The sequence below is a fragment of the Phalacrocorax aristotelis genome, chromosome 1 (genome assembly GCF_949628215.1).
Source record: "Phalacrocorax aristotelis chromosome 1, bGulAri2.1, whole genome shotgun sequence".
Classification (NCBI taxonomy): domain Eukaryota; kingdom Metazoa; phylum Chordata; class Aves; order Suliformes; family Phalacrocoracidae; genus Phalacrocorax; species Phalacrocorax aristotelis.
Genome location: NC_134276.1, coordinates 101,010,012 through 101,032,478, shown reverse-complemented (window position 1 = coordinate 101,032,478; position 22,467 = coordinate 101,010,012). Strand labels below are relative to the sequence as shown.

The window sequence follows — 22,467 nt, the reverse complement described above, 5'->3', positions numbered from 1 at the left end:
TCCATGTAGGAAAGAGAAAACTCAACAGATTTATTTTTTTAATGTCTTTATATTTTATAATGGCTTAAATAATACTTAAATTATAATATTTGTGTAATTAATAAGATGCCAAAACCTTGGACAAGGTTTGGGTTCTTAATTCTCTTCTGTTGCTTCCATGTCCTTTAAGGAATTTATGTAGATTTATTATACAAATAATAATTTGGTGTTGACTAAGAGTAAAACGTATATAAACTACATTTATCTTTTTTGTTTGCATTTTCAAGATACTAAATGTTTAACATGATCTATTTCAGCTACCGTATATTTGGTTTCTAGAACAAACTGTTCCTCTTTGAAGAGGAATGTCACACTGTAAGCACTAAAACCATGAAGCTGGAAGGAAATGTTGGGGTTTTTCTAATCTCTCTTAGGTCTGACAGCTACAAAGAACTTTCTCCTTCAGTATGGACAATTTTTAAAAGAGCTTGACCTTTCTATTTTAACCACACTCTGGAATGAGAAATATGGTAGTAAATTTGACCATGTGACAACTAGTTCTGAAGACAAAGAAATTCGTGATTATTTCTTAAAACCACCCCTAGAGAAAACCCGTTGTTTTATATGGCTGTTAGAAGACAACAGAGAAAATTTTCCATTTCTTCACGAAGCTTTAGATGAATTCTTTGATAAAATGGGTAAGTATGCAAAGTTCATCATCCTTACAAGCCTTTGGTTTTGTCTGGTTTTACACCACATTTGACAGGCTCTGTAAAAGGCTGAAACCTCAGCAAACTACTAACTGCCTCAATATATGGGGTCCTCTGTGTTCAGTGCTTACAAGGCAATACGGGCTCAAAAGGCAAACCACCCTTTTCTACATCACATGCTGCTGTTTTGTTTCATGTGCCACAACCAGCATCTGAGTTTACCTTTCTGCATATAAGTTGTCCAACCAAAATAACTATTTGTCTTTCAGTTTGAAGCACAAAGATTCTGCAGCCACAGCCTTTGAGCTGCTTTGGTGGTATTTGATAAAGGATAATAATAATAATTACTGTAATTTCATAGCTCACAATTATAAGTTACATCCATAAACAGATATAATAATATTTATATAACTTTGTTATCCTTTCAATAGATGACCCTACCATTATATTAAAGAAGCAGGGAAATGAAAATAGTTCGGTAAGTGAACTTAATGTCTTTTTGGTATAAACTCAGAATCAAGTATGATGTTTTAAAAATATGCAAAAGTCAATAGACACATGCATCTCTTGGTTTATTTTACATTATCATCTGTCAAACCTGATTAGAGATTTACTCTTTTGTTTTATCTTCTCTCTCCCCATCCTCCCTTTTCTTAAAGCGTTTGAAGACCACGTACCATTTACCTAAACTTATATCAGTAAAATACTTGTTTAGGGTTTTCTGTTTAGTTAAAACACAAACTGACATGATACTTTTTAGGCTAGGAGCATTTCAAGGATGCAGATGAGGAAGTTGTAGCGAAAGCAGATGAGGGTACACTGATGTCCTGTGTCACTTCCTTTAGACAGAGAAAATAAGGCAAATGAGGTGCATGGGAACAGCATTTAGATATTACTTGATAACAGCAGCTTGGTGTTAACTTTAAAAAAAGTCTCTTTAAAATTATCATTGGGGAATTAAAGAAGTGCCCAATTTATCATTGGGGAATTAAAAAAGTGCCCAATTTCCAAACAGAGAGACTCTTACTAACTGCCATATCTGCATATGACAACTGAACTTGAAGACTGAATCTTCCTCGAGAGTGCTTAACTTCAATATGCATAATTTTGGACACTAACTGTACTGTATATTTTACAGTCCAAAGCAAGAAATGGGAAGGGAGTTTGACGTTTGTTCAACTAATAAGCAAAGTAAATTTGAGGCGGGTTAGACATATTTTGCATTTGTTCATTACAATTTATAGATGCTTTTCAGATGCAACACGTAAGTCTTAAACTGTACATAATTCTGGACCACTTTTTGATTAGTATTTTAATTAAAATCCATTCTAATTGGCAGAATATTAAGTTTTTTTGGTTAATTATGTGTTTGAGGCACTCTCATTTAAAATTACCCTAGCCTGCAGATAAATTTATCTGTACAAAACCAAGATTTACTTTTGATACAGAATAACTCTTGAGAGTTAATTAATTAATATACATCCTAATACGATGTGAAACAACTTGATTTTTCATTTTGTGAATTGGAAATCCAAGAATTAAATGAAAGCTGTTGCAATAAAACTAATTCTATTTCAGTGTTACTTATATCCTAAAATAAACTGTAAGTTACTGTTAGTAGAGTTATATAAATCTATAATCACAGTCCTATTAAAAAGTGAAAATGCATTTTAGCTCCTTCATCATTGCATACCTTAGAAAACTGAAGTGACCAGAACATTTGACAGTTCTGTTTGCTGCTTTTTCCCCAAACAAAACTGTGTATATGGGACGTCACAGCTGCTTAAATATGCAATTTCAGCTATAAGTAATGAGTAAGCATCTGAAATGCTGAAACGACAGAATATTCTGTTTTTAAAAATCTATGTGTTTAAAGAGGAAAATGATGACAAGGAACAAAATGGATGAAGTCTAGCAAAGCTCTGGGTATTTTTGTGTTTTCCAGCTGGGCATGGAGTGTGGGGGGGCGGGGATTACATGGCTAACCTTGTCAATCTTGCTGGTCAAACCAGGATGAGAATTTTAACATGAAACTTTTTAAAATTTACATGCTGGTTTTGGAAATGCATCGTAATTTTGTTCTAATGAAAACCCCAATGATTTTCTTTTTCTCTTTCAGACTAATGGTATCAAAGTTAAAAACAAAAATAGGAAGAAGAACTCAAAAGACTCAAGGGTCAGTAACTTTTTAGCTGCTTACTACAAATAAGTTTTTTAGAATTGCTGGCATTCAGATGTTTAGAGGCTGTTTTCTTAAATACCTTCTGGAGACTCATTCATGAAGTAGTTTCTCCTGAAGTAAAATAATGCTGTTAAGACTAAATTATTACAGGGTTGTTTGTTTTTGTTAAAATAGCAATTTGTCAGTATAAAATGTATTTCTAAACTCAGAAAAAAAGTTATTTATGAATAAATTTGGCTCTGACTGGATACCGGTATGTTCAGTCTATCCACTGTCTTCCTTCTGAATGACTGTTTTAATCTTAATTTCTCATACGGGGGAAATTAAAAACAAACAAAAAAACCCCACAAAGCATCTGTGAATACAGTAAACTGACTGCACTATGTAATTAATAGTTAATGCTTCATTTCCTTTAGTACTGATAAGCAGCAAAGTTGGAGAAGGACATTTTACCAGACGTTTTGAGAAAGAAAAATGTGTCCTTACCCCTCATGAAATAGTTCTGAAATTATGTCTTCGCTGTCTTTTCTGACAATTTTTACATATCAGTGATGAAGATGCAAGTGTATGGTTTGTTTGTTCAGGAAAATGTTATTAGTTGTCCAGCATTTCATAGATTTTGCTAGGAATAATATTCTACCTGAAACTTAAACTGTCTTTCATCCTGCTTTTCTAGGATTTTGCTCTGTTGAAAGCTTCAGATACAACCTTCTTTCTTTCCTCCATGCCCGTACCTTTTTATAATTTTACTGGAATGTCAAGAGAAAACTTAAGGGTTTTTTTTCCTATTTTCATCAGTCTGTGTATTTCTAAAGTTATTAGACAGTAAAAATTAAAAGACAACTAAGACATTTGTAAGGGTGAGCATAAGAATAACAGGTGTCATATTAAAACCATGTGGAACTAGGGATAACTCAGACTTGCTTGTAGTAAAACTATTAAAGCTTGAAGACTCAAAAATGTAAAGGAAGAGATTCCTAGAAAGTCAGTGGAAAGGAGTTATACAGAAGTCTTAACAAAGTGAAGCTGTAGTGCTGTTTGGTTTTTTTTAATCCAAAGTCAGTGAAAAATCAGGATAATCTAGGATTTTTATGAAATTGGTAAAAAGAAAAAAACCAACAACAACAAGAAAGAGGGAGGTTGGGCTGAATTTCCCAAATTCTCTTTGCAAAATAAGTTCTGGAGAAGAAATTATAATTGTACTTAATTTACAATTACAATTACAATTGTACTTAATGTACAATAATTGTACTTAAGTTCTGCAGTTCATAATATGGCATCTGAGCATGATAAAGTTACAGAACAAGGATCAGTATAAACAAGTTAGTTTTTACAGTGGATCATTTTGCATATACTTTTGTGAGATAAAAAATGCCAATAATCTGTTTTTAATTAGTCTATTTTAGTATTATCCAGTGGAGTCAGTACTGCACCACGAGAAGAAGATAATATATTTATAGAAGAAAATACTTTGTAAGTACCGCCATGTATCTTTGCTTTTATTGCCCAAGCTCCAAAGTGCTTTGCAGGTACCAGAGAAGACAGAGTCTTCGGAACACCAAGTTAACATCCAAGTATTTTTGATATGAGCTTGTGTAGAGCCATTATTTCTCTGCTTCCAGGACAAGTGTAAGGGGTACTAGAATTTTAAAGATCTTAACAATGTAGGAAGTAACCAAGTGGTTGCCAGGCTGCAGCCCAGTACATCTTCCTGGCCAAAAGCTGTTCTTTCAAGTAAGATCTTACTTGCTTCATCTTCCATTTTAATGTAGCAAGAAATTAGTTAATATATGTGTACATGCTCTATCAGTCACAACTGAACTTTTCCATCCATACCATGTCAAGCAGGTTGCGATGTTGAGTTGAGATCATCTGTAGGGCGTTGCTCAGAATTTGTGCGTTTAATCAGGGGTCAAATTCTTGTATTCTGAGTCCAGTTTTGCTCTTCCTTATAGATGTAAAAGCTGCTAGGCAGCAGCATTTCTATTTATTTATTTATTAGCTAGTGAAAGGTCTGTTAATAAGTTCAACAGCTAAGTATTTGGGGATAGTGATTATTCTACTTGTTAGAAAAAAGTTTGCTATTGGGGTATATTTTATGCGCTATGTCGTTACCATACGCTATACTGTTTTCAGTATATGTGAAAAATACAATTATTTTCAGGAACAAGAATTACTGTTCATATGCACTATTTATTTCTTCCTTTTTTTTTTCTTTTTTAAAAATACTACAGAGATTTTACAAATTCCTATGAACCGTTTGTAATCCCAGAATATCTTCGAGGGCAACTAGAGGAATTTGAAGCTCTCTGTGACATTTCAAATAGTAACAGCTATCAAAGACTTTTGGATAATAGCTCAGATCAAACCTGTGAGAGCTTATATGAGTATGTATACATTTCTGTGCTTAGCAGTTTAAAGGGTTTAATATTACTTCATAATTTTTATAACCTATTGTATTAAGTCCAGAATTTGAGTCCTGGTGGTCTGGTATACATAGGTATGTACATAAAGGTACTAATGCTTCGAAATTGTTGCATGTTTTTATTAAGATGTGGACAAGCGAGAGTATTGTAGAAAATTTTTATGCATGGCTAGAACACCATCTTCCAAATGATTGTTCTTCAGTAGTTCTAGAGGTTCTTTTCTTTTAAGTATTGTTGTGAAAATATAAAGTGTGAAAAGTGTGAAATATAACTCTAGATTTACATGAGAAAAGTGTGATTAATAATGACAACTTTTTTTTTTTTTTTAAGATATTTCTCTCAAATCCTGGAAAAACATGGCCCTATGGAAATCAGTAATGAATTACTAGTTGGGGAATATGAACATTTCCCTGAAGAAGTTCGAAAGATTGTAGAAGATGAAGGTGGTCTGAAATCTTTTCTTCTGAAATCCCGTCATTTCATTATGGTGGATAATCTTGTTGGCTTAAGAAAGCACGCAGTTTTTAGTAAAGAAAATACAAACAGAAATGAGACTGGAGATAATGAAATAAAAAATGATAGAGTCTGTGATGTGCAAGAAAAGTCTTCCCAGAACAAGCTACAGTTAAATCCAGCTGCTAAGGAATTCAAACCACTGTCTTACCCTAAGCAACCCCATATATTAACATCTACTGACTTAACAGTAGCAGGTTATGAGGTTCCACAATATTTGTCCTGGGCTTTTCCTACTTCACATAAATGGGTGCATTCTTTGCATAGTCAGAATATTGATACCACAGAAAATCAGTCGTCGTTTTCAGACATTTTAGTAAAGTGCTTTGATTCTCAAAATCCGGGTATATTTTTGCCTCAGACTTCCTGGCGTTATCCATATGAAAGAATATTGCCAGTGCCTTCTCAAATGCCTCTCATTTCAAATGTTGCCGAGCAACCCAGTTATATTTATGCTGATCATGTAGCTCATCAGGATAATGACAAATCAGCAATTTCAGACAGAAAATATGTCTTCAGCAGTTCTATACCAACTGAAATCCAAACACATGAAGACCCTCAGTGCCAGCTGGAGAACTCAGATAAAACATTTTATGAAGACAGTTTTGATGCTGCAGATAGTAAAAATGAAGCTGAATGTGGTATACAGGTTAAGACGGAAAAAGAAAGCAGAGGTATACCTCTAATGAAAAACAATCCTCATACAAGGATGATAGCTGTTCAGGTAAGAAATTAACATGGAACAATTATTTGAGAGCTTTTAAGTGATAAATGACAGGGTTGAGCACTGGAAAGTGCAAGTCCTCTTTGAATTATTTCTTTATGCGTTCCCAAATGAGCAAGTGTTGTATGGAATTTCAGGAGCAAATATTCAAGTAATACTTCAAGGATCTTAAAAGTAGTATTTAGCATTCTCTAGTACGTACCTACCAAGGAAAGGCCACGAGTTGAAAGATACTGAGGTGTTTATCAGACTGGGATCTTCCTTAGAACTTGCAGTTTACATTGCTGATGCTTTCTACAACTACTCGTTAGTCATTTGTAATTCTTCAAAGAGGTCAATGAATTTTGTTCTGCCTGAAATTTCAGGCAGATCTTTTGTCTCAGAATCAAAGGAGGGAACTGGTACACATAGGTTTAAACTAGGCTTTAAAAGTTAAGGGAAGTCCTTCTGTGTCGTCATTTTTCTGTCTTTTTGTTTGGTTCTTGAACACATGCACCAAAGAGGTTATAGAAGAGGGAACATTTTTCCATTTAGTGAATTCTGGTTAGCAGAGATTAAGAGAGTACTAGGCAACAGATATGTTTCTGTTGGCAAAAGTGTGGTAGAGCAAGGCAATTAACCTTGTCTGACTATGATCGTTAATAGTCTATTAGGACGGCAACATCATCAACTGGATCTTTGCACAATTAGATTTTAAACTTCAGTTCTTTCAGTAAGCCCTTGATGGGTGGTATTAGAGGAAGACAAGCAGAGACTCTGAGGTTTGTGAAGTCTCATCCTTTCTAAGTAGGGGCACTTCTGTAGTAGATCTTGAGGTTTGCAGGAGCAAACAAAACACGGCTCCTCAGTGAGCTGTCAGACACTTTTTTTGCAAGTCTTAAGTTTTCAGCCATGTAGAGCACAGCTGTGTTTAAAGACTCAGAGAACTGTTCTTAATATAAATGCTTCATGCGTGGTCTGTTAAACTAGGCAAAGATTACAACAACAAAAAAAGGTGCTTTCAGTAAAGATTGAGGTACGTTTCAGAAACACTTGCATGATTTCTTTTTACACTGTAGGTAGACCTACTTCGTAATGTATTTGGATTTATAAAGTTGTAGGTTAGGTACAGAAGCTCCAAAACAGAGATGACCTAGTAGTTGCATGTATAAACTGGAAAGCTTTTTATCAGCTAATGGTTCTTTGTATTCCAGGTAAATTGTGAAGTAGCTGATAGGGAAACAAATACCTTGCCTTTTCATCCATTTGAAGTGCAACAAGTAAGTTACCTGCATATTTGTTTATATTTCTCATTAAGAAGGTTAAAGGAATCCCAAAAATTTAGCAGTGAAAAGATAAGTTCTCTGAAAATTACATGTTTTAACAGTTTTATTTTTTATTTTGGTTTGCTTGGTGGTGTATGTGCATGTGGTTTGTGGTTTGGTTTTTTTGGGGGGGGGGCGGGAAAGGGGCAGGGGTAGTTATTCCCCCACCCCCCATTCATGTTAGGCTGTATTCTGTGATATTGTTCTTGGAAACTTCATGTAAGCCCACAACAAGGAAGCTTTGGAGCTTTGTTCTGTAGCTGTTCAGATGTTGGAGTATGCTTTAGGGAAATCTAGTATTTCCTCTCCAAAAATCTTGAGGTTTGATTTAAATACTCCATTTGGGCACACAGACAGCTCAGACCGGGGCTAATGGTAGTCGTATGCCTTTACACGGAGATAAATGTGAGAAAACGTGGCCTTTGAACTCATCATATTCCATTCATGGCCAGAAATAAATGTTCATTTCCTGACCTGGATTGAAACTGTTATACAACTTTCTCTTAAACACAGCCTCCAAAACCAACCAACAAACAGAACCCCCAACCCCAACCACACTCAAGATTTTAAATCTCACCTGGCAGTAGACTGTTCCTTTTAGACATCATGAAAGTGTGTCGCCCTGTGGTAACAGATCTTAAATTGTTTTTTATAATTGATTTATTCTCAGGGAGATAGTCTACGTATGGAAAAAGAGCATCAGGTATTGAAAGAACAACTCAAAGAGGCACAGGAAAAATATGAACAGTTACAAAATCGAAGCTCGGCAGAAATAGGTGCTTTGGAAGAGCTCCTAAAAAAAAGTGTTGAAGAGACGGAGGTAATGTTTTTATCCATGCAACAGCGGGACAAACTGCAGTGGCTCACAAGATTGCTTGTAACTGATCAATAGGATTTTTGAAACTTGACTAGTCCTCACTGCTGTGAAGTTAACTTGGCAAACCTCACAATCTTTGTGTGTCATCTTCCTTCGAACACACTTAAGCGCATAGGATATCAGTTGCCTCCATCTAGTGGATAGGTATTGGGTTTGGTTCAACCAAAGACCAAAAAATCACTGCACTGCTGACTACACTTTCCTTTTCCTTGATTTGTTGGGATTGCTAACAGGCTTTATTTCCATGAAAATGTCTTGGAGCAAGAGGAGTAGCCCCCAAACAACACTATCATTTTGACTTCATTATATTTGTAGTTAAAGCTGTAGATGCTGCAGGCTACCCTTTTGTCTACATGAAAAGGAATTGTTTCATTTAAAAAAAAACTTCAGGTGAGACTAAAACCATCTCTCGCCATGCCCTCTCTTAATCTTTAGTAAGATGGAGCCTGTCATTCAATCTCAGTTTGATGATTTTTTTTTTTTCCTTTTTCCCTTTCAGTGGTGTGTTGGAGTAAAGTCAGGTACTGCAGCCTGGGACCTCCCGAGTGCTAGCTTTACCATTGGCTGCGAGTAGCCTGGCAGACTTTAATATAAGGGATGATGGAGTCTCACAACTGTTTTTCTGTATGAATATTTGGTAAAAACGTGAGCTCCGAAAGTTTTGAGCTGAAAGCATGGCTGCTGTATGTAAGGTAGATGAACTTGTCCACAGGCATTGTAGGCGCTTTTTACCTTTTTATTTTTTTATATTTCCCAATGATGCATTAATGCTGCTTTGGTGTTTTTTTTAAGCAGTTATGGCAGCCATAAGATTCACTGCTGTCTTGCTCTGTTACGACTTGTAACTTCCCAGTTGTTAGTGCTGATACTGTTGTTTCAGTACTGATTTTTGAGTTGGATTTTAGTACGTATTTGTATGTGACACGGTGGGACTGGCTTTCTTCTTTTATCTGACTGCAAAACAGGGTTGCAAGTATTCTGAGGTGACCAGATCATTGCAGGAAAGCATTTGTTACTGTGTTGCCCACGCTAAACACCTGAACTAACAGTAAATTAAGCACTAGTAAAACTCTTGTTACTGTAATTTTCACTGGCTTAGCTTCTGCTCTGACTTGCATTTGAATAAAACAGTATTTAAAGAAAACATTTCTGATTTTCTGCTTCTAGGTATCAAAGAATGAACTGGACTGGCTTCATCAAGACTTAGAAGTAAAAGTGAAAAAATGGCAACAGGAGAAAAAAGAAGATCAAGATAACTTAAAATCACTAAGGAACACGGTTAAAAAGAATACAGATGCCAATGATAGGTACTAATTTTATATACAGACTTATATTGCTTTCCCTTTGCTTGATTTTTTTTTTTAAAAGCAGCAGTAAGAATACAGTTATTTCTGACAGACTATGATAAGTTTCAGTATCTACTGATTCCACAATGTATGCAGAGTGAAAACTCACACTTGCTGCCCCGATTGTGTCATTCTGGCATAATCGCAGTTAAATGCAGATAATTGCAGTTAAATGCAATTCTTTGATTAGAGCTGCTGTTAATAGGATCTACATACAACATTATTTAACATAATTAATAAATACTACTCCTTCACTATTTAAGCTGTTCGCACATTTTCCAGAACTCTTTGGATCTGCATTGCCTTTTCACTTTTCTCCTTCATGATTTACCATTTCTTCCTCAGCGTGCTCCTCTACTGCGTTATGATTAGCATTAAATTTTCATTTCCATTTTCATTCTTCCTTCATCTATTGTACAGTCAACCTAACAGAACTCCAGTCTGCATCTATTTTTCCTACACACTTTTTGTCTGTTCTGCCACGTAGCCTACCTGAGGGTCATCCAAGGATGCATGTTTCCTTCTTTTCTAGTCCTGTCTCTTATTTCTCAGATTCAAGTAAAACTGCAAGAACCACATCACTGCATGTATCTGGTGTGGGGTTTTTTAGCCATCCTTCACTCTACAACAGAAATCTGCAGGGCTTTTCATGGAACTTGAATCAATAATATCAATGTATGAATCCCATCATGACCCTGTGTGCAGCAAACCCAGCTGTTGCCTGGCAATGAGCTCTCCCGGAGGAGCAAGAATCAACCTCAGTCAACTTCTACCAAAGTCAACAAGTGTTCATGAGATCACGTCACGGATGTACTGAAAATTAAATCATGTGTCATTTGATGCAGTATTATCAGTAGCTTTTTCTGAAACATTCTGAACACTTCAGAAATCTTTAAGTAACCTAATCATTGGCTCTGTAACCCGCTAGATGTTTTATTACAGTAATAGGCTGAAATGCGTACAGGTCTGCTTTCGTGTTTTGATTTTTTTTTTTTTTTTTTTTTGCAAATTACAGGTAAACATTTAAAATAGCTTCAAGATAACTGATGAAACTGACTGGCTTAGTAATTTTTCTAATCCTATTTGACAATTCCTACTGTGTTTTTAATGTTCTCAGTTTACAGACTTGAAGGCTTCTGTCCTTGAATGCTGTTGTATTATCTTTAGTCTGAGAGGTTTGGGCCAAATCTCTCTTGAAAAATCATTGGCCTGCTTTTATATTAGTTAATGCTTAATTAGGAATACATTTAAAAGCACTTATAGTATTAAACAGCATATAAACAATAGATTGTCACTGCTGCATAATGGTCACTATGGTTAGAGGAACATGTTAGGTATTTGCTTGTGAATATTTTTCAGGACAAGCCTAATAAATGTTTGATTACTCTAGGTATTCGAAGGCCATTGATGAGAAGGAAAAGCAGTATAACATATGTTTAAATACGTACCTTGAGACCAGGTAAAATTCTTATACCTTTCAGCGATATTTACATTTTTCTACTGACATGTCGTTATTGGAATTGTCTGCTTCACTCCAGGTGAAGGCTTAATAAATATCAGCAATTTAACCTATCTCTGTTATTCTCAGTTAGTTTACTTTTACCTATCATAAGTAAATATTATTTTCTTTCAGATATTTAGAATAATGAAAGTCTGGGGTTTCAAAGTACACATTCCCCTTGGTTATTCAATACTGTGTTCTAAAACACGTTAGAAGGTGGGTGTGGTACAGCCCTACTGAACTGTTGTATGTAGCTTTGGATCCTCACACACTCATAGTCCTAAATGTATACAAGGTTATCTAAACATCTCCTAAAAGTTATTGCACATAGTATAAAATCAAGGTTTTATTTATAGATATATTCCTTGTACATGTGATCAGGCTCAGAACAATAATAATTGCATGGCTGCAGTAGTCAAGCTCCTTTAAGCTTTTTAGGTTGCACAGTGAAATGTGTTTAAGAAATCGCAAGCCTATACCTGATGGCACAAGCTGTACAATGTAAATGGAGATGCATGGCTCTGAAGAAGAGATAAGTAATAGCTGCAGATAACCCATAAAATGCCATAAATTTTAAATACTACTCTGTTGTAAATGTTACTCAGATACTTAACTTCTTTTTATTTCCCAGTAATAAATTTGCTAACGAGAAAGGAAAATTGGAAGAGCTTGTAAAAAAGAGTCAAGATGACTGCCAAGAGTGTGTGACAAGAGCTGTTAAAGCAGAGGTACGAACAAAAAAAAATGTAAAACACTTTTGCTAGAGGTTGGGTCATTTGCACTGATAGTAGGTGGGGAAGATAACTGGTGAAATCTTATCTAACAATGTACATTTTAAATAGCATCTCAAGCTTTTCATAAGCGTATATCAAAAGCGTTAATCAAATATTGACAAGCGTGGTTAGTGATGTTATCCTACAAAACTTTGCAGATCATCAAGGTGTATTATTATTATCATTAACCAGTCTTAAAAGTGCACAGAATTTGGGGCACGAAGTATTGCCTCAAACAAAATTCAACTACTAATTCAGTTTCATATTTACCCTTGTTATTAATAGATTTCTTTAGTAAGAATTAACTTCAGGAACATAAAAAATTCCTTGTTAAAAGTCAGTCATGTTTAGTGAATATATAGCTACATCTTTATCAGGTATAATTGGAATGCAAGAATAGACTTGCATGTTTCACTGGAAGGAGAGTATGCATAAATATGAAGATTTTTTTCCAAAACAGTATTTTTTTATATTGGAAATGCTTTGAATGTGAGGAACAATTCTCCCTTCTTAAGAGCTTGAAGGCTGTCTTATCTGCAGTAGGATTTCATAAAAAGATTAGATTGTTGGTCCGCATTAGTCTTCAACCATGCAGTACTTAAAAGGCTGCCTTAATCACTTCAACTAATACACACAAGTGAATACACACTCACAAGTGAATACACACACACACACACACACACACACACACACACACACACACACACAGAGGATAAGTTGCAAATGAAGCACTTACGGAAGCTTTCTACTATCAGTTGAAGTGAGTGTAGCCTTTTTATCCTCCCAAAGGCCTGCCAGGGCTGTTAATTCCACTTGAAATACCTCGTCATAGGAACTGGGTGTGTGTTGTATCTGTTTCATCCAAGTATTGTTTCAGATGCATATTAAAATCTATTTGGAGGTTCTATTCCTTGTGTTACAGCAGTGCTTTTATTGCACTGGTTTTTTTTTTACACTGTTATGTTTTGTTACAGATATCAGTACTCAAAAACTGGAAGGAAACAGAAGTATACAAGCTAAGTGGTGCAGCTGCCAACGCGGAAGCTAATCTCAAGGTGTTGAAGTCATTAAGCAGGTATGGAGAGTTGACACCAGAAATTTCAGTACCACTAGTTGCTAAGTACAAGTAACTACTGAAGGTTTAATCACGACCGCTTCACTAGACAATTGCTTTGCTCACAAAAGGATGCTAGCCTGAAAGGTCGGTAGAAATGTAATAGTTAAATGCAGCTTTTCTGAAGCTGAATTTCTTCTGAAATTACCAATATGTGTGATACTTAAGTAGGAGCAAGCTTCTTGTCTTATTCTTTCTTAGAATAAGAAAGTAACACTGCACAGTATCACTGGGAAAGGGCTGCAATGAAAATAGGGAAGAGTGCAAAAAAGACTGCTGGGCATGCAACAACATTGTTTTGTTCCTTACAAGGAACTAATCTAGCCCTTGGTGTACCTTTTTTAAAACTCTATGCCATGTTCCCTTTCCCTCTCTTTATGATGCCTCAAAATACTAATTTGTGTTTGAGGAGTCCACTTCTAAGATTGGATATGATCCAAGTACCAGTAGTTTAACTGATTTTTAACTTAAAATTCTTTAAGTTAATGTCTTTAACTGTGACTTAGATGGTAGGGTGTCGTGGTTTAGCCCCAGTCAGCAACTAAACTCCACACAGCTGCTCGCTCCCTCCCCCTGGTGGGATGGGGGAGAGAATTGGAAGACTAAAAGTGAGGCAACTCATGGTTTGAGAATAAAGACAGTTTAATAGTAAAAGCAAAAGCTGTGTGCAGAAGCAAAGCAAAACAAGAAATTCAGTCACTGCTTCCCATGGGCAGGCAGGTGCTCAGCCGTCTCCAGGAAAGCAGGGCTCCATCACACGTAACGGTTACTTGGAAAGACAAACACCATTACTCCAAACGTCCCCCCTTCTTTCTTCTTCCCCCAGCTTTATATACTGAGCATGATGTCATATGGTATGGAATATCCCTTTGGTCAGTTGGGGTCAGCTGTCCTGGCTGTGTCCCCTCCCAGCTGCTTGTGCACCCGGCAGAGCACGGGGAGCTGAAAAAGTCCTTGACCAGTGTAAGTGCTACTTAGCAACAACTAAAACATCTCATTATCACCGCTGTTTCCAGCAAAAATCCAAAACATAGCCCCATACCAGCTACTATGAAGAAATTTAACTCTATCCCAGCTGAAACCAGGACATAGGGGAAGGAACTGTTGTACTAAAACCTTTGGTCTTAAACAAAAATAATGGGAATGTTGAGTTTAACTGAAAATATTAATATTTCAGCAGCTCAGCTTCAGCAGCATCTAAGTTGAAGTCACAGATTGATTCTTGGGAAATATTTATTTCAAATGTAAAGAAACAACTGGAAAAAGTAGAGGTAAGCTTTCATTTCTCTTAATGAGCTTTAAGTTGAACTTTGGAAATTAAACCAGCATAAATACCTTAAATAATTTTGCATTCCTTTTTTAAAAGACCAGTAGCTTGTCCTCCCAGTCCTGAACTGTGTTTTGGTTTTTTTTTTTTAAATGAAAATCCAGTTTTAAGTCCAGTTTATTTAAGTATAGTTAAGTTACAATCAATATCTTCAATTTTATAAAGACAAAAATCTGTCCTTTATACACTTGCTTCAGAATTGGATCCCGCATTAACAAGTCTACTCTCTTGGTTCTTTTGTATTTTTTGAACTTTGGAAATCTATGCAACTTCTTTCAAAACAACAGAAAGCTCTCTCTGCAAAGCTAAGATGTAAAATGTCTAGGCTGAGTTTTAAAAACTAGAAAGGGTTTCCCAAACCCTTTCAAGCATCAGTGCAAGCACTTAAATACAGATTCGTGTTACTATAGAGAGTGGTAGCCTTATGTCTCCATTTGAAAGGCCTGGTATCTTTGGTGTTTTGCAAAAAAAAAAAAAAAAAAAAAAAGAAAAAGAGTAGTTGTGTTAATGCCATTTTAAATAGAGCTTCAGTTAATGCTAAGTGGAGGATAAATTGTTTTCCTTCTGCAGGCTGAGTATGAAGAAAAAATTCAGATGGTGAAAAACGGTGTACGGAACTGCCTCACTAAACTGGAAACTGTGGAGTTTTCTTCTCCTCCAAGCATCTTAGTATGTATCTTACATTTGATAGCAGTTTGTTAAGAAGTTCTTTTAAGTTTGCATCGTCATGGCTATCCGTTATAGGACATGTACATAAAGAACTTGAATATATAGCTTTGAATACAAAGTAATCTGGCTCTCCATACATCCAGGTCATGTTCAGAAGGGAAAGGTAACTGCAGATTAGCATGATGAGAAGCACATTCTCAAGTCCTTTGAGAGGCTTAAGCTGTTTAAAGTTAACTTTAAAATGCTTCATGTTCTGTCTGAATTGGGACTAGTGTTTTTGCATCTCGTGACTTTCCTGTAGCACCAAAATCCATAGGGACAAGGCCCTGTAACACCAACATGTGTATGTAACTGATTACAAATACCAAAACCTACTTCCAGTCATATCTGCTATGAACTAGATGGGAGTATAGCCATTCACGGAGATGCATCTGTAATGACTACGTCCCAGATAAATACTATTTAAAAACATTTTCTCATGGGCCAGCAGTTCCACAGATGCTTTGCTGAAATCATGTTGGTTACTTCTGAACCCTGCAATTGTTCCTGGTGCAAGGACAAAGTTGATGTCTAAGTCAATACTCTCTGAAGTGTTCATCAGCATGGTGGTGGTGAGACACGTGACAGTGGTAAAATACTTACAGCCAAGCTAGCTGCAGTTGCGCTGCAAACTACCTACATGGTGCTGTTCACTGAGGGTAAAACTGAAACCAGGGCATGGAGCCGGTGCCCAGTCCTGAGGACAAACAGCACTGAGAAACCAGCGGACCTGGGACAGTTCAGAGTAAGGAAAAAAGGGTTTCAGCCATCTCTCAAAATAGGGGAGATAACTGACTCAGTAAGTAGAATGCATTCATAGTGCACGCGCGTACGAAATCCCTGAATTCACTGAAGGTGCTGCACAACTTCATATATATACTCTGCAGAAAGTAATGGTTTTTTTTCTTTTGTTTGGTATTATTTAGGTTCAAGGTTCTGTTCTAACACTGTATATTTATGATTGTTACTACATTTTTCCTGGGCTTACAAAAGCAATAGTTACAGTTATGCTTTCCTGCATACCTTTTCTTCCCCACTTATCCTGAGATACCTCCTTTCTAGTTATTGGCACGGAACTCCTACAAATATGTAGATAACTTAATTACCATCCGTAGGTTACCATCAATTTACAGGTTGGGAAAGAGCGACTTTTGAGCTTCTTGTTCTGCATTTGGTATCTTGTTTTTACTGCAGTAATACAGGAATAACGTTTCAGAATAGAGAGTGGTAGTTCTTCTGGCTTTTAGAGGACTTTAATAAGCAAATACCAAGTCCAAATTAAAAAGACTTGAAAACCCCTTTTCTCCCTGTTTAATTCTTTTCATTAAACACCTTTAGACAGAAGGGAAAATGTCACTTCAAAAAGGTGGTCAGCTAAAGAACACAGAACAAGAACCAGCAGGATTGACTCTGAAGAATGCAGAATTTTAGTTCTGTGTGTTAGAAAGCCACCTTCCTAGAGCAGTCAAGTTCTGAAACAAGTAAGAGTCATGGGGTCAAACAGCTAAACTTTTATTAAGGAGTTCTTTCCATTTATGGAAGAGAGTCATTAGCGCAAAGTCTTCCTGGATCATGTCAGCTCCAAGTTTTCCAACATGCTGACTACAGCCGACATGGGTTTCTGTTAAAAAAAAATAAAATTATTACACTGGATTATATGTAGATTATATAAGCCGTTAAAAGCAGTGGATTTCGTATTTTCAAATTGGTGGCACTTCTTCAAAGCAGTTCTGTTTCCACCACCAACTTCAAGCTATATATCTGCACAATGTACGGCTGCCCAACAGCTGTGCATTCCTTAGCACATCAAGGATAAGTTAAAGGAACAGTTTGCAGATGTGCAGATGTCCTATTTAATCCTGTTGCAGACAGGTTCTCTATACGTAGTACCTGTTAAAGAGCACCTTTGTGCAATATTTTAATCTAGGTAAAGCAAGTTAAGATGAATCAATGCAACCTTCCCGTTCCTAAGCATGACCAAATCTGTCATAGTTCATGCTGCAAATACTCAAGAGTTCTGCTCAATTTGTTTTAATCACTTTTTTCCTGTGAAATCTGTTTATTTCTTAGACAAAACAAGGCGGACCTCCAGCTGGTGACCCAGCCATTGTCCTGTGTTCCTCTGCATCTGCACACCCTAATGTGCTTCCTGCGTTTTCAAATTCTGAAGATCAAGGTCCAGCACATGCTTCACTTAACACACAGGCCGGAGTTAAGCCAGCATATGCAAATTCTAAGGCTTGCTCCACAAGTGGCGGATCAGTGAAAACACACTCCAAGCCCCTTGAAGTGTTGTATTCTGATAAAGTTTTGGCAAGTTGCCCGTCAGGGATTTCTGGAAGTAATACTCCAAATGCCCAGCCAGACCAGGCCCACCAAGATGACTCAGCTGTACGCCTGAGGCCTTCTGGACTTCCAAGCAACAAAACGGTTCCAAAAGCATTTGAAAATATTATTGTGCATCTACAGAGTATATTCCCAAACTATAGCAGGTATTTTGTTTTAACGAGAGTAATGTTATGTTGAGTAATAGAAGTTCTGAGCATCCAATGATGAAGTACAAAAAGAATTGATCTCTTTGTCGATGACTTCCATTTCCTGAGAACAGTAATGTTAGTTCTTCCCCTCCCATGCAGTGAGGCATTCCTTAAGGGAATAACACACCTGTGGTGTCGGCTTATGTGTTTTGGGTTTTTTTTTCCCAGTTAGAACCACTAACAAATAGAAGCATTATTTTATGGTTTGGGGTTTTTTACGATTGAGGCAGTTCCTAGTTACTAAGAGGCAGTGGAAGCAAGTGCTTGCTACAGTTCACTTGAGAAGCAAGTACCTTTTAAAGGCTCTCTTGCTACGGGTCAAACATGGAAGCTCCAGTGTTCTCTAACATGGTGACTATGCCGGTAACAGCCACAGTATTGCCAATCAGTAATCCTGTCATCTTTGTCCCTTCAGTTCAGACTTCACTAGCTTCATAAAAGATGTCCAAAGAAGAAATGGGAATACATTGTCAGGTTTGAGCTTCGATGAAGTTCTAAGCAGAGTGACAGAACTCATTCTGGACCAGCAAAGTAAGGTACTGTGGTGTAGGTAGTTGCTGCCTTTTCTGCTGTGCCTCTCTGATGGAGGAAACAGTGCAGTGCAATCCTGAAGGGAGTGCAAACTTTCCTTCGCTGTCAAGCTCTGAAATATGAACTTGCGCCAAATTCTCTTCCAATACCTGTCTAGGCACCACCTTCACCAGGGAGACCTGCGAAGTCAGTGTCTTCTGCTTCACCAGCACAGACTGGAACTCGGAGTCGGGAAGTACCTGCAGAAGAAAACGTACCCAGCCCCCGCAAGGCAAGACCTGCGCACAAGAACGCCTCCAGTAAAAATCCATCTCAGCCAAGTCTCCAGCCCTGGGGGAATGTCGGAGCAACACCAAAATCTAAATGGAAAAAACTGGACTATTCGGTGAGTTCTCCACTGTTCCAATGAACGTAAAGCAAATGTAACCTACTTCTTGTAAGACATGAAATAACCAAGGTATTGCTGGAAAAAAATAATTGATTTGTTCCCTTTGTGTACAAAAGCTTAAATATACTTGGTTAAAACTAGTAACATCAATAACTTACTAGAATTTGCCGATTAATTGTTGCTAGCTTTCAAATAACTTAACTTTTTATGTATAGGCCTCCGGTGACGATCCTTGCACAATATGTCATGACGAGCTAAGCAGAGACTCATGCGAACTAGAATGTGGGCATCGTTTCCACAGAGAAGTAAGGATTTTTGTTCTTATCACTCAGATGCAAATGCTGACAAACTCCGTTCAGTTATGCCGTTGTTCCACTTGCTCAAAGCAACCCTCTCACCCTTCACTGCGTGAGGAACGGTGCGCGATTTTCTTTCACATACTTGGTGCACCAAGAGTTGCTTTGCTATATACACAGTCTTGCTGTGTCAGAAAGTTTCCAGTTTTAGACTTTTAACTAAAATGGTAATTAGAGTGAATTTAAGCTTATTCTTCTGAGAGTAAGTTTGGTAGTCAAGTCAGATTTGTTTGCAGCATACTTATGGGATGGGCTATCACTATAAACCCTGCATTTGCCTGACAGCAAACCTGACAGCAGCTGCAGGTGTAACTTTGCGTGGTAAGAAAGTCAGGATTATGTTAGAATAACTTGATATTTCCATCCGTGACTTCTTCCTATTGCCTTATTTGTTTACTGCTTACCTGTTATTGCAGAATAGGTGCAAATGCAAATTGGTCAGCACAGCGTCAGAATGCGAGAAGTTTTTCAACAGCACATTTTAGTAACATGGATCATGTCAGAGAAGGGCTTACCTATTAGTGACACTTATTAGCATACTTAAGCTGAGTGCTTTATACAAGACTTTTTGCTCAACATCTTCCTGTTCTTGCAGTGCATTAGAACATGGCTTAAGCAACATTCGAGTACCTGCCCCATCTGCCGCGTTCACGCTCTGTTACCTGAAGACTTTCCCGAACTTCCTGCACGGAACAAACATGCCTAAACCTTGTCTTGTTTGAACACATTATAATAAGATGCAAAGTGTCTGCAGAATAACCACTGTGATAAGGAACAGAAACACGATGCCTAGAAAGAGACGGAACCCTGGTTTTAATGAAAACGGTAGTAGAACTCAGACTGAGCCAGTGTTTAACACTTAGTGTTAAGCCACAAGATGCTGATACTGCCCCGGCACCTGCAGAATCAAGCGAGCAGACTCCAGGATCCAGCACTTCTCCTGGTTGCCACCTGCACGTGTGAAGCCGATGTAGTTCAGAGGCCAGCAGCACACAAAACCGGTACGGTTTTTTGGCTAAGGGATATTTTCAACTACTGTGTCTACTTTTATCAAAGGATGGTGCATAAATCCTGTAAAGAGGGGTCTCTCCTTCAGAGTGTGCACCACACTCAAAATAAATTCTAATCTTAAACAAGTAGGTGACCTGAACGACAGACTAGCAGAATTTGGGATAGCCAAGACTTTACCTTCTCCTGGTGTAAACAATTACAATTTAACTGCAGGATTCGGATTGGGCTTGTTATGAACTGCATTCATAATGATCCCGTAACTGCAGCTCATTTCTCTGCATAAATCCATAGCTAATAATTCAAAACGTTTAAATAATGGCTTTTAGTAATATTTTGAAGCAAGAATTTCTAAGTATTCATGGGATCCTTTCTGCTTGTGTGTCATTGAGTTGGACTACTATGGCTCAATTCTTTCATGTCGAAATATGGTCTGAATTTCCCTCATTGTTGAAGAGCTGATTTGTTTAAATGGGAATTACAGGATTTTTGTTTTTGATGAAGCAACACTGCATCTGTATTCTGTGCATGAATGTTCATCAGCAGTGTGAGGCACAGAATACAAACAGCTGCAAGACCAGTCATCCTACTGTTTGAAAGTCTGAGCTTGCCAGAGTATCTTCAGCACTGCAAAATTGGTCTCAAATAGCCAAATAACCAGGACTAGGGAGTCCTTAACCGCCCTGAAAATAGAGTGTGACCGTTGTCTGGATACAAGCATTATTAACTGATTATATGAGATTACATTAGATAATTCTAGGGATCATTTGTTCCTGAGTGTATATTTTCCAGATCAAGTTTTAAACTATTCTGTAATTAATCACTATATTAAGTGGCACTTGGATCAAAAATAAAGTCTGCTGCAGCTTATGTGGGTTTTCTTGTGTAATATTTTTGCTCACAAGCAACGCCAACTTGGCAATCTTCTCTCTGCTAGAGAGCTAAGGCACCTTGCTGCCTGAAGAAATGGGTATGGTGCTGCTCAGCATTATAGCCCTTGCATCCTTTTCAGCTTCCATTATGTATCCATCCCCCACCCCACAGAAATATAATCACCTTAGCTTTCTGCAAAAGCAGCCCCCGGCCTTGGCCCTCAGGGCCCTTTTCCAGTGCCAAGGTATCCTTGACCTGCTAAGCAGCGGCAAAGCAGTCCCCCATCTGCCACCCTGGGCAGCGGTCTCCCAACAGAACATAGCCTGCCCCACAGTAATAAGGGTAAGCTGGCTGTGGAAACCGCCTGAGGTCTTAGTGCTGAGCCCCTCTTTACATACACTTGCTTGGTATCAGCCACTCTTATTTTCCTGTACCCACAGCACAGACAGGACCCCAAGCTTGCAAATAAGTGGGATGGTTTTTGATCTCTGTTCCTCTTCTCTTCCCTGGGAAGAGAGGGAGCATTCTTCCCTGACTCCCCTAAGCTGGAAGGATGTGAGTGATTGCCAGAGATGGTTCACTCAGACCTTTCACGAGGAAGCCTTGGAGCAGTCACCTCCTGCCCCAGGACCATCACTGTGCAGGGAGAGGGGCAGTTCACACTCGGGGTGAGCCGCGCTGGCTGCTGGGGCCCCAGGCAGGCTGAACGCCAGTCCATCTTCCCAAGTAACTTCTGGAGGTGGGTAGCGACGGTGCCGCTTTGAGCAGCAGGTGGCACTCTCACAGCATCATGTAGCCCAGGGCTGTCGTTCTGCAAAAATGATCCTGTATGACTTCCCGATATTAGAGAAGTGCAAGTTCTAGTAAATAGCACTTTTTTCTCACAAGACTCTTATTTCAATGTCTTTTATAAGGATTCCAGATGCCTGTTCCTAAAATACAGATGATACAGAACCAGGGCCAAACCTAGAATTACACCTTCCTGCTTAGCACTGCTGCTAGATAAAGCTAAAGGAAATTGTTTGGCAGTTTCCTTAATTCTGCCTTTCCAGGTTGTCATCTTTACACTTACACTTTATATACTGTGCCTGCCTCCACCCCATGTAACAGTGTGTGGAAAACGCACAATTAGAATGACATTACGGCTGTTCTGTTAGCTTAAAATGACATCAAAATCTGTACCCTGTTTGTGTTGGGAAGGTTATTTCTTGCTGAAATGCTGAAATTTTCCAATATTGTTCCTTTAAGGGGTACAGTTACAAACACTTTAATGTATTTACCTTCAACTTA

General features: G+C 37.7%; 1 protein-coding gene and 1 long non-coding RNA gene across 4 annotated transcripts in view; one reads left to right on the top strand and one right to left on the bottom strand.

Moving 5' to 3' along the window:
• TTC3 (tetratricopeptide repeat domain 3) overlaps positions 1-20,032 on the top strand; it is a 62,863-nt gene extending 42,831 nt beyond the window's left edge. For 2 of the 3 annotated variants that reach the window (XM_075100212.1, XM_075100222.1), the window contains exons 28-46: positions 414-677; positions 1,121-1,167; positions 2,809-2,865; positions 4,268-4,344; positions 5,106-5,258; positions 5,628-6,534; positions 7,728-7,793; positions 8,509-8,658; positions 9,883-10,022; positions 11,452-11,520; positions 12,194-12,290; positions 13,310-13,410; positions 14,627-14,720; positions 15,347-15,445; positions 17,555-17,976; positions 18,437-18,557; positions 18,710-18,937; positions 19,156-19,245; positions 19,892-20,032. In XM_075100212.1, the coding sequence (XP_074956313.1) occupies positions 414-677; positions 1,121-1,167; positions 2,809-2,865; positions 4,268-4,344; positions 5,106-5,258; positions 5,628-6,534; positions 7,728-7,793; positions 8,509-8,658; positions 9,883-10,022; positions 11,452-11,520; positions 12,194-12,290; positions 13,310-13,410; positions 14,627-14,720; positions 15,347-15,445; positions 17,555-17,976; positions 18,437-18,557; positions 18,710-18,937; positions 19,156-19,245; positions 19,892-20,002 (3,293 nt within the window). In that variant the 3' untranslated portion in view covers positions 20,003-20,032. The remainder of the gene's footprint in view (positions 1-413; positions 678-1,120; positions 1,168-2,808; positions 2,866-4,267; positions 4,345-5,105; positions 5,259-5,627; positions 6,535-7,727; positions 7,794-8,508; positions 8,659-9,882; positions 10,023-11,451; positions 11,521-12,193; positions 12,291-13,309; positions 13,411-14,626; positions 14,721-15,346; positions 15,446-17,554; positions 17,977-18,436; positions 18,558-18,709; positions 18,938-19,155; positions 19,246-19,891) is intronic. The other variant, XM_075100232.1, reaches the window with a different exon arrangement.
• LOC142060318 (uncharacterized) lies at positions 16,981-18,448 on the bottom strand. Its single transcript, XR_012661703.1, has 2 exons — positions 18,315-18,448; positions 16,981-17,105 (listed from the first exon to the last, which is right to left on the bottom strand). It is a non-coding gene; the product is annotated as an uncharacterized LOC142060318 (long non-coding RNA).
• Positions 20,033-22,467: the final 2,435 nt, after the last annotated feature.